This window comes from Oryzias latipes, chromosome 5, assembly GCF_002234675.1.
Source record: "Oryzias latipes chromosome 5, ASM223467v1".
Taxonomy (NCBI): domain Eukaryota; kingdom Metazoa; phylum Chordata; class Actinopteri; order Beloniformes; family Adrianichthyidae; genus Oryzias; species Oryzias latipes.
This window is the reverse complement of record NC_019863.2, coordinates 15,276,342-15,288,695: the sequence shown is the minus strand read 5'-3', so window position 1 is coordinate 15,288,695 and position 12,354 is coordinate 15,276,342. Positions and strand designations below refer to the sequence as shown.

The following is a 12,354-nucleotide window of genomic DNA, read 5'->3' as shown; positions in this document are numbered from 1 at the left end:
CATGTAGAACATGGACCTCACAAAGAGAGACAGAAAAAAGAAGGCTTCTGAACAGCCTCTAATACTTTTTCATGCCATGCATCAGTCCTATAACTGCAGATCAAAAGAAGCGGAGCACAACCCAAAAAGAAAAACACTTGAAATCAACTTGAAATTTGATTGTCACATTTGAGCCAGACAGTGCAGAGCAACTTCAAGAGCCTGAAATGAGTTGTTCTTCCTCTCTCATTAAAATGACAGGAGAAGTGACAGTTCTATTAAATTGACAGGCAGAATTTGCTTCGAGCTTTTGTTCCATGTATCTGATCTTTAGTCAATCAAACCATATAATGACCGATTATGGTTAATAACATTTTTTTCTGGGAAACTTTGGTATAATTCATGTTTACCTGTGAGCAAGTTGAGATGTAACCAGTTAAATCAAAGTATCTTTAAACTGTAAGTAGGATTTCTATTATAACTACATGTGTTGTTCAGTGCAATTCAGGTTGGTGCTCTCAGTTTGCGACTACATATTTTATGAGCACAGCCAACAAGAGAGAAACTGCCCAGAGTTTAATTATATTTGTTTGCAAGCCAGTGTTTGTGTATGTCACTATGTGTGCAGCTCTGTGTGTTACTTTAAACAAGCAGGCTCATTATAAAACCAATTTAACCTCCGTTACTTTAATTATGAATTTCAGGACTTAAGGAGAGATTGAGGACTGGCAGTACTCCCATAAGGCCTCTGCCTGGTCTGACCTGCTTCGTGTGATCGAAAACTCTTAAAAATCCAAACAAAAATAAAAACGGTCATGATGGGTCAGAGTTTGTCTCTGCATCTATAGCTCTACTCTCATCTTACTCAGCTCAGAAAACTCAATATCTATTCTCTAGATGTTTGGGTTTATTATAAAAATAGTTAAACCACACAAATGCTTTAACCCTCTGGTTTCTATTTGGGAGCAGATGGGTGTGGGAAAAAATAAAAAATAAAAAAACTGTGTAAACTTTCCCCAATGTTGTGTGGGAATGCCGTGCAAAAGGGGAGAAAGAGGGATGAAGGAAGCTTAGCTCTTCTTTGTTTTTCAGCTGTTCTCTTTAGGAGTCACCACAGCGAATCATCTACCGCCAAACTAACCCTTTTACCAACATAATCACTGTCCCCCCTCTGAACATGTCCAGTCCATCTCAATCTGGCTTCTCTGCATTTATCTCCAATTCTGATTCCATCCATCTTTGTGACTTCCAAAGAAAACCACGTCTTTATATCTTTTACCTCCAGCTCTTTCTTCTGTCTCTTTCTCAGAGCCACTGTCTCTAAACCAACAACATGGCTGCTCTCACTCGTCTTCTACGCCCTTTTTTGTCACACATCACACCTGAAACCTTCTTCCACTCCTTTCAACTTGCCTGCACACCTCTTCATCTCTTCCCCATACTCTCCTTTGCTCTGAACACTCAACCCTGTACCTTAAGTACTCCACCTTCTTCCCCCCTATTTCCAGTTACTTCACTGTTCCACTCATCTTCCTCTCATTAACAAAAATAAATCCTGTCTTGCTGTGGCTGACCTTCATTTATCTCAGGAGTGCCCAAATCCAGGCCTCAAGGGCAGTATTCCTGCTGTTTTTCTAGAAATCCTGTTTTATCTGCTGTTGATTACCTGGATAGGTGTGTTTAGCCAAAGTTTCAATGGCATGATGGTTGGAAACATGGAGGACACTGGCCCTCAAGGCCTGGATTTGGGCACCGCTGATTTACGTATCTCCTTTTGAGAGCAAACTTCCACCTCTATAGATGTTCCTCCACCTTCTCTCAATATCACCATGTCATCTGCAAATGTTATTGTCCACAGAGATTCCAGTTTAACCTAATCTGTCTGTCCAGCACTCCTAAAAAAAAAAAAATTGAAAATAAAAAAAAGTTTAGTTGTGGGATAAATGCATATATAAAATACCTATTTAAGGGATACAAGGGGATACAATATACTAGTCGTCAATGCTGGGAATAGCTGACAGTTAAAAAAACAACTGTGAAACATGATTTTTAATGGTGTGACTAGTGTTTTTAAGGTGTTATCTTTTTAAATAGAGCCATATTTCTGATTCAAAACACAAGCATCACCCTTCTCAGATAAAATAGACGATTCCTTTTAGCAAATGTATCCTCTCCATTCTTTACTCCTGGCTGCCAAAGCTGATCATTGGAGAGGCGCAGCTGCCTAAAAGCTGGAGCTATGATTGATCGATGAGGTTTTGGTGCTTCAGGGATTCAATCATGTAATCAGTCTGTATTGATTGACCATTCCCACAGAGAGAAATACTGAGGCTCTGCCACCATGTGTGGGGTGGACCTGGCAAACATTCAAAGTCTTCTGCAATCAAACATGATTTGGGTGTTAAGGACACGTGTTAGGATTCATGCAGGGACAATGCGGCATGATCATGCAGAAGACACCCTCACTTCCAGCATTTTCTACTACAGTTCCTCATGTTCATTAAGTTTTTTACATCTTACAATTAAGATGTTAGTTCAGCTTCACTATTTCACATGATACATAATCCATTTCCCTGGAATTTAAAGTAGGCCTCAATTTAAGCTTCCTGGTAGTTTGTTTCTTCTGTTGTATAGCTTGCAGTGTGTTGAGTTGACTCTTCTGAGTTTTATTTGTTTTAAAGGTGCTAATGATATTGATATAATGATAGTTTGGCTGCACGGTGGCACAGTGGTTAGTGCTCTAGCCTCACTGCAAGAAGGCCCCCAGTTCAAGTCCTGGCTGGGAGACCTGAAACAGAACACCAATGCAAACTCCATACCTTTCTGTGTGGAGTTTGCATGTTGTCCCTGTGCATGCGTGGCTTTTTTTCTGCTGACTCCGGCTTCCTCCCACTGTCCAAAAACATGCTTCATAGGTTAATAGGTGTGAATGTGAGTGTGCGATTTATGTCCCTGTGACAGACTGGCGACCTGTCCAGGTTGTCCCCTGCCTTCACCACCTACAAGTAGCTGGGATAGGCTCCGGCAGCCCGTGATCCCGAAAGTGATAAAATGGGTTTAGAAGATCAATAAATTATTTTTTTTGTCTATTAAAAATAATAATTATTGTTGGAAAATTTATAAAAACTCAAAACCTCTTCATGGTCTAATATGCAAGTATTAAAAATATGTCAGCTTTGTCTTCCACATCATTGAGATACATAATCTAATGCAAATTTATGTTTATCTCATTGGCACTTATAATTTGTAAAAAAAAAAAGGTAAGGAGTATTAAAATCTTTCAGAGCCTCTGATGCATTTCAATTAATGAGCCCAAAAGATTTTAGGGTAGCCGTGATCATCCTTTAAAACCTGATGTCAGAGCGGAATGATTGCCAAAGTCACAATGGCCAGTAAAATTACTTAACAAGTAGCTGCAGATCGATTTGTCCTTTCTTTTCCCTCCATCTCATCATTTTCCCTAATGATACCAGCTCGAAGTACACACTTGGGGAAGTACTGAACATGATTGTGCCACCTCTAAACATGCGATGAAACATAATCTGTGTCCACATTTAAATGTATATTTCAAATTGTTGGTGTGCTGCATTCATTCACATGTGGAGGAACAATTGAGAGGGGGGCAGCTTTAGCTGCTGTAATCTGGGAAGCACACGTTTGGGAAATTTGCTTTATTCCTGCATGAGATGACAATAAGAAGATAAACTTCAATTCCGACTTTGCAAAATCCAGCTTTGATGTTTTAGCCAAAACGATTGGAGTATTAATACTGGCAAAAACGGAATATTGATAGATGGAAGAAGCTTTCAAGCAACTAAAGCTGTATTGACACAGTATGTGGTTTTACTGCAAGTAGACAGAAAAAAATCATGAGCCATGCAGCAGCTTACAACCATATTTGGGTCTGTTTTTGATGTTGCATTAATGGTTAAGCTACCACTTTGAATGTGTGCTCTACTTATATTTAATGGTATGGAACCAAGATGAAAACCTTTAAGAATAATTTTGAAGGCAAAATAGGCTATAAATATGTCAATTTGTATCTTGACATGCAAGACTAACTAGAAGTATTGGGCATTAGGGGTGTGCCAAAATATCGATATGGTGATATATCGCGATATTTAGTCCCGTGATTGATTCTCAGTGCGTCTTCATCAAGTATCGACTTTTTATTTACGTTTGAAGACCCTGTAAAACTTTATATTTATCATCCTTTGGTAAGACTCGTTGCGAGATTGGCTGTCGCGAGCGGACGAAGAAGAATACACATTCAAAACAAAAATGGCGGATGGGAAAAACAAGGAGAACAGCAGAAAGAGTGGCATCCCTGCCCTTAGACCAATCCCTTCTCCTCAGAGCAGCGGTAGACGAGCGGCGTCTTGACGCTAAAAAGCCTGTGGTTCTCAAGAAAAACATGAAGATTAAAACATACATCTCATGCAGCTTTTCCCCAAACGTTTTGTTCACAAAGATGTTTACTTTTAGATACACTTTAATACTTTTATACTAATTTTTTCTAGAAGAATTTTATTTTCGTATACACCACATATGAGTACAAAGAAAAAATGACTGAAAGGAATTGTTCAAGCTTTTGTTTTTTTAAAGGGACAATTGTTGAAACTGGACATTATATATATTAAAGATTTATTTCTTTTGGGTGAAATTTAGTGTCTTAGAAAGCCAAAACCTTCCTGTTTTTTTTTCCATTTGACTATTTTATTTTTTAACCCCCCTACACACAAAAAGAAAAGAATATGTATGTGCACAGGAATCTTAGCACTTGTGTCACAGTGAGAAGGGCTCGGTTAAAGCCTGGGGTGGGTTCTTTCTTTGTGGCGTTTGCATGTTTTCCTTGTGCATGGATTTTTTTCTGGGGTCTTCGGCTTCCTCCCACGGTCCAAAAACATGCTTCATAGGCCAAATAGTGATTCGGAAATTGTCCAAGGTGTGACTGTGAGTATATTGTGTGTCTCTCTGTGGCCCTATGATGCACTGGAAACCTATCCAGGGTGTAACCCCGCCCTTGGTCTGACTGGCTGGGACAGTCTCCAGAATCCTGATCCTGAAAGGGATTCAACGGTTTCAGACAAAGAATTGATGGATGCCATAGTCTTCTTCCCATGATGTAATTTTTTCAAGATATATTTTCTTTTACTTTAATCATTTTAGCAAAGAAGCTTTATGTTTTGAACCTGGAGGAGGAGGAGGAGGTAGGAGGAGATAGTCAAACTACATGACTTTACCACTAAAAACTAAAATGCTGTTAATATTAGTGTTATAAAGTAATGTAAAGCACACACGGTATCTGCAAATGCACAATTATTATTCAAGCACAACCTCTTTTTTTTTTTTTGTCTCTTTACAATTAGATTCTGTTTGTCTCTATTTGCCTGTGCCTCTGCAGATTAGACTGGACAATGCTCTGGAAGGAGGGGTTCTATATGAGACAGTGATTGTGATGAAGGACACCGGCTCCATCCTCCGGGACATGGCCTTCTCTCTGGACAGGAGCTCTCTCTATGTCATGTCAAAAAATCAGGTAAGAAAACAAACCCATTTTGTTCTTCCTGTCAGGAAACCTGCGCTATGAGGTGATGAGGTGTATGCTGACGGCTTTTGGAAGTTTGCAGGTTTTTGCCTCTTTGGGAGATCTACAGACCCAGGTGTCCATGAGTCAGAAACTGAATGTGTAGCGTAAGATTGTTACATTAAGCATTTATAGAATTACCTTAACCAGCAATATGAGTAAAAATGAGCTGTGCTCAGATTTCCTCAACTCTAAAATTATAGGCAACTAAACCAGGAGATTTGGTGATGCTCCATCATGACAGGTTCTTTCTGATTCCCCTTAAGGTTCGGTGTAATGATCTGAACTTGATATAGATATTCAGATCAAGTTTTTACAAAAATCTTCTTGTTGGGATGTGACTAAAAAAGATCAACTGACTTGCTGAATATAATGAATTATTATTTTAAGAAGACAATACCAGCATTCATTGGACTCAGAATGTGAAAGAATGTGAAAACAGAGAGCATGAGACATTTTCACACATGAATCAACTGCAGAAAAATTTAGACCTTTAACTCACTGAAAATCTTTGGAATGTTCAGTAAAAGAATCTCCAACTCTCCCAACATCAGCAAACATCAGCACATTTATAACATAAATGCTGTTGTACTGAATAACAAAGTAAATAAATAATATATTTTAGAGATATTTCCTTGGATTGGATGAATCCAATTATCCATTAATGCCCTCAGCTTTTTTAGTAATAAAAATAGAATTACAATTGGGATTACTGTTTGTGCATCATTGGGAAATGAAGCAAATTTAAATAAATAACATTAAAGCCTTATAAATATGAAAAATAAAGGCTATTCTTCATTGAACCAGATTCTGATTGATCACCAAAACCCCATGCTGACTTTCCCCCACACTCAGAGTCCATGTCTGCAGAAAAGCTTGCTGAATATAAAGGCTGCATAGGAGGACAGACCGTTGCTCTAATTACTTACCCATGCGAAATGACTTACAGTTCATGCATCTTTTGTATGTGCTGCAGACACACATTCTGCTGAAAACCACTGGAGGCTTTTCTTTTTTTTTTTTTGTTTGACTGTAACTCCCCCTCGTCTGCTCCTCCCTCAGCCCAGCATCACAGAGGTGAGCGGTTGTTGTTACTGCTGGGCGATATTCTCTGCACTCATTGCAGATAAGGCTGAACAGCGGTAATCACTTTCAACTCCCATCAAGTGATTATTTTGGCACAGCGGCAGGCCACTGTGAAATGGGATTAGGTTTCTGTGTGGCCAAAAAAAGCCCCTATCACTGCTCTCAGCTGTCTTCTGTCTGCTGAAATGTATTGATCCAGAGTCACAGGACAATGAGGCAAAGGGCAGTGGGACAAAAATACTTAGGACACTTTTTAAATATATCTACCTTTGAGGTTAAACTTTGAGTGATAACATCAAGAAAGCCAAATAAGAAACAATATATTCTTTAGATGTTTATTTTAATGACCAAGGCTACTTCTTCTTGTGATCGACTAAATAGACACGGCATCACTTATTGATGAGCTCTGGTTGTTCAACGAGAGACATGCTTCCTGCTAGCCAGACATTCTCTTCACCGCTCGCTTTCAGATAATATTTAAGTTAAACCCAAACCCAGCTTGACCAAGCAGATTCTCTTCATATTAAAAGAGCTTTGGCTTTGCAGCTCCCACATGATTGAGCAGAAAAAAAGCTTTCCCCCTTTTTGTCTCCTTCCCCATCTTTGCTTAGCTTTCCCTTCAGACTTTCCTGCAGCTTTTGGACAGAATTCCCATGAGCAAAAGGGCTTCACTCACAAATTTCCCACATTGCCCGTGGATCGCAAAGATGATAGATTTTTAAGATTCTCCAGAGCTGCACAATACAGGAATGATGAGGAATGAGGAGTGAGGCACGGGCACATTTAGCTGATATCGGCAGACCCTGGTGGAATAACAATGAGCCCCTCTGTCTCCCGCCGGGTGAAACACTCAGGGTTAGCATGATGATATAAAGAGGGCAGATGAAAAAAGAGAGAATGAAGTGTATATTTCAGTGTGTGTTTTGGAAGCGAATATTGACATGAACAAAAAATTATGTTTTGTGCTTTTAATTTGATTATTAACCAGGAACAAAAATTCAAAGAAACACAGTTTTTACTGAATGTAATTCAGCAACTGAGGGCTTAGAACCCTGAAGGAAAAAGAAAACTGCTGAAAGGATTTTTATGGACCGTGTCTGCAAACTGCTTAAAGTCCCAGCCATTTACATCTTCATTTCACTCCTGTTTTAAGTCTTTTTCCCCTTTGGCTGTATGCAACCTTTTCTTTTTATGTGACATTACCCAACTCTTTATTTGCAAAGTCAAAATGTGCTTAACTGAATGACTGTTGTTCAGGAGGATTTTCACAGGTGTTAACTACTCAAAAGTCAATACTGTTATATACATCTTCACTGATAAGATTGCTAATGAATGGTTTAATAACCAATGTTTTGTAAACATTTCAGTTTTGACTTCATGGCTTTTCAAAGGGTTTTAGTTTTGTCAGTGAGAAAATAACATAGCACAGCACTTCAAACCGAGTCGGCCAGGTGAAAGCACCTGTGGTTCTGATGTAAGAGTCCGACCTCCTTCAGTTCTTACTTCATGTGTATCCGTCAATGTCACCTCTTTCTTGTATCAAGTCTTAGCCACAACTAAGGAAAATGGGCAAATCTGTTTGTGGCCCATAAGAAAATTTTAAACGTGTAGACAACCTGGTGAGCCTATGAGGTGAAAATGTTCATGCACATTTTTACAGGCATGCTACAAGCATCGGGTCATAGTGAACACTTCTACAGCATGTAAGGGGAAGTAAGGGGGAAGTAGGTGAAACGCGAATTGCATGTCACACAGATTTTTCTTCCCCTCCACTGCCCTGCGCACAATGCAGGAAGCCCATTACTGTGTCCTTACTGCACAGCCTGGTTATTGGAAATGAGGTAATTAGACAATCAGCATAGTTTGTGAGGGCATCTTACAGGCACCATGGCACACAGTCACTAAAGAGCTAGTGCATGCACGTTTATTTTTATGAGGTGGCCGCATGAACCTCAAGGCAACTGCGTCTGCCCTCCTCTTCAGATGCAGCCACTCCACTCTATGACGCCCAAACAACCCAAAAGGCCGTAGCTCCCAAAAAATATATTCACCTAGCAATTGAGACAGACTATTTCCACAAAAGTGAGTAGATATTGGCAGAAGAAGAAAAGTGTTCATCTATAAACTTTAAGACTTTAATCACCAATTTTTTATTGTTTTTTTAATCAAATCAAACTTTTGCAATTATATCTCTGACATTGGTCATATGTCATTGATAAAGTGGTCTACAAGTTTGTAAATTAGCATAAAATGTATACTCATAATAATTCTTTAGATTAATTATTTAAAAATAGACACAAAGATTACAGAAGAAGTAGAAAAACAGAAATCTGCAAAAAATGTGTTTTTAAGCCTTTTGATTGGAGAGGTTTTTAAACTGTTTATCTTTTATTTATGAATGCAGTTGGTTCCAAAACATTTGACCTGTCTTATTATAACGTGCACTCTAAAACACTTATTGCAGCTCCTGTTATCTAAGATCAAAACATAAAAGTTCTGATTTTTGTGAAAGTTGAAACTCATAAACATTTTAATGAAAGCATCTAGTTTAGGCCTGCACAATTACTCGCAAATGTATCGTTATCGCGATTTCAAGCTGTGCAATATCCATATCGCAAAGGTCCGCGAAAATCGAATTAAATGGTAAACCTTGAATGTGCTAAAACACTCTTATGGCAACTTGAACTATTTAATGAATTGAATAAATCCCTTTACACATTTGACCAATCAGATGGAGCCCTTAACATTGTTGACCAATCGGATGGAGCTTTTATGTTAGATGTTGCCCTCCTAATTAGACGAAGATCATTTGGAGAATAGTTTAAGGTATTTTGACCCTTATTTAAATTATATTTTGCAGTGAAATGAAAATGTTTTCGTTGTTTTTGCTATTTGTTCATTTATCTCAAGTTATATCGTCATCGCAATATTGATCACTAATATCGCATATCCCGAGTTTTCCTCATATCGTGCAGCCCTAATCTAGTAAGCTACTAAAGTGGTTGGTGAGTATAGGCGCTTGCACCTGCAGTGGCCACTAGCACGCAAAAATAAAAAACAGATTGACATGAAGTTTTTTTTTTTGTTTTTCTGGTATTTTAAAATGTGATTGTGTTTTCTTTTCACTGATTTTCCAACTACCAAACTATTTCGTCCACTTTGTTTTCTGCTGACACAGCCAATTCATCACACTACCTAGATTTGATTAATTTTGACTTTATTTTGACTAACAGATTGAATTAGAAACCATCTTATCATTTGTGTCATAAACTGAGCCTATTACATAAACTCTGCTTATCAGATCAGTTTAATAAATCAAAAACTGCTCTGAAAGATGGAAGAAAAATAAACGAAGAGAAAGGAATATGATAAAGTATGTAAGCGATGTTCACTCATGTACCCAGCAGCTATCTTTCTGGCCCCCTGTGACCAAACGTAAGGACCAGTCTTTTGATCTTTTCTTGATTTAGTCAAGTGAGCTTCTAATCAGGTCAGTTCCACTAAACAAACTGAATGTTATCTGCAGAGCAAGCTTCACATTTGATTCTTAACAAGGCACCAGGAAGCAGCTCTGCAGCTCTCCCCTTGCAAAGGTCACTCTGAGTAATGGTCACAGAACAATTAACTTAGTTTGGATGAGCTCCTGACCACAACAGTTCAAGGATTAGAGCCCTCAGCCCCTCCCATGCTGAAAAATAATTTTGCTAATGGAATGCTCTGAATGGGTTCTGAACTGCTGGGGGCTGGGGGGAGCAGGTTATTTGTAGGCAGCAGGAGATAATCCATTTTGCCAACACAAACCTGAGAGAGCACCCACTTATGCTATCACAAGTACCGGAGACACTTTAATCCATAATCCACTCTTCATTTGTGATTTGCTTACATCAGGAAATAGCTTGCATCATATGTCCAGACCTAGAATAATAACCTAGGAAAAAGATGGTCGGGCAAAGGCTGCTGCTCTAAATGTTTTTTTGTTCAGGGAGGGTGCAACAGCAGTCGCTCTCACTAATGGAAGGCGGAAGCCTTTTGCCAGAAATACATGCACTGACATAATGGCAGGGGTGTAGTTTGTGGTGCTATGGTAGTCATGTCTTCTGTCTGCTGAAATCAGCGCAAATATATAGTGTCCCGTAAATCATATTACTTTAATAAGAAAAAGAAATGTAAATAGAAATGCTTATGCAGGAGTGCACTTCAAAAGGGGCGCGTCTTAGGTGGAAACCTTAATATTGATGACTCAAATTTGTGCCAAAAACTAAAAGGTTAAGCAGAGAGAGGACACTTGGATGTTAGTGGAGTCCGTTGCACATAACACAGCTTAGAATGCTGTGAAACAACTTTACAATATCCAATCCGAACGAACTATTATACTGAATAATATTTCAATCATAATGTAACTTTTTTACACTTACATAAATATTGAGTTTTGGTCTTGTGATCTGATGAAATACATATGTTTTTCTTCCTCTGTAGCATAAAAAAGCATAATGTAATGCATTTGTCACTGTTTTAACATGTCAGTTTAAGTGTAAAATGTGATGAAATAGTACAGCTGAGCTTTACAACCCAATATGTATATGTATGAAACCGAAGACCACATCTTAGTCTTCAATCATATGACCCAATTGATTTAAAAACACTATCCTTTGGTTAGAGCTCAACAGACAGACAATACAATGGACTACCTCTATTACCAGTATATCAGAACCTTTGTCACATTCATGACTCTCACCTAATAAAACCAAGATTAAATTTACAGTAAAAATACATGTTTCATTTAAGTGTTGGATGATTATTTGTCCAATATTTGCTTGTTAAAGCCTCACATGGTTCTGGTATCTTGGAAACCTTTAAAAGTGGAACACTTACTGCAAGAACTAGGTCCCATTTTTTCACAATAACATTAGAAAGAGGAATTTTCATTTGCTTTTTTTGAAGCGACTCACCTGGATTTACCTCCGTTTGGCTTGGTTTCATCTATATTCATCTATCATCTTCATCTATATTGGCAGGTTCATTGTACTAAGCTGACAAATCACAAATAGCCACTGCTGTTTTCACCTTTTTTTTTTTTTAACAAGAGACAGAGCCTTGATCAGCTGTCCTCCTGTTGGTGTCTATAAATTGTCTCCACCCCGACTTGGCTTCGTTAAGGAAGTAATAAATGTCGAGGTCGCTGGGCGGCATGGCCCTTGGTCGAAGCGTCTTAAATTCAAGTGGAGCCAGATCCAGCTGTGCTGAGTATGCACTAATGGAAATGCACCACTATAGTAGGTTACTGACTTGTAACCTATTACATGGCAGCAGCACATCTGTGAGCCTTTTTACACTAATTAATGTTTCAGCTTGCTATGGGGATTCTAAATGGGGTAGCTGTGGCACAGAGGTAGAGCTGTCGACCTCTGATCAGAAGAGTGCAGGTTCAGTTCCCACCTTGCACACAAATGTGTCGAAGTGTCCCTGACCAAGACCCTCATTGGTGCTGGGGGTTACAGGTTAGCGCCAGTGTTAGCCAGCGGAGCCATCATCTGTGTGTGAATGCATGATGAGTGAATAGGATTGTCCCAGTAAAGTGACATGCTATATAAGCATATGCCATTTATGAATTGGTCAACTGAGGTCATATAGGTTAATTTGCAATGCTGGATCATACCTTTGTCTTTTCATGAGCAACTCGTGAAATTTTAATTCCATTCAGG

The 12,354-nt window shown here is 38.7% G+C and overlaps 1 protein-coding gene across 1 annotated transcript in view; it reads left to right on the top strand.

Moving 5' to 3' along the window:
* LOC101160644 (plexin-A2) overlaps positions 1–12,354 on the top strand; it is a 74,880-nt gene that overhangs the window by 20,244 nt on the left and 42,282 nt on the right. The window contains exon 4 of the mRNA XM_023954980.1: positions 5,384–5,518. Coding sequence (XP_023810748.1) covers positions 5,384–5,518 — 135 coding nt within the window. The remainder of the gene's footprint in view (positions 1–5,383; positions 5,519–12,354) is intronic.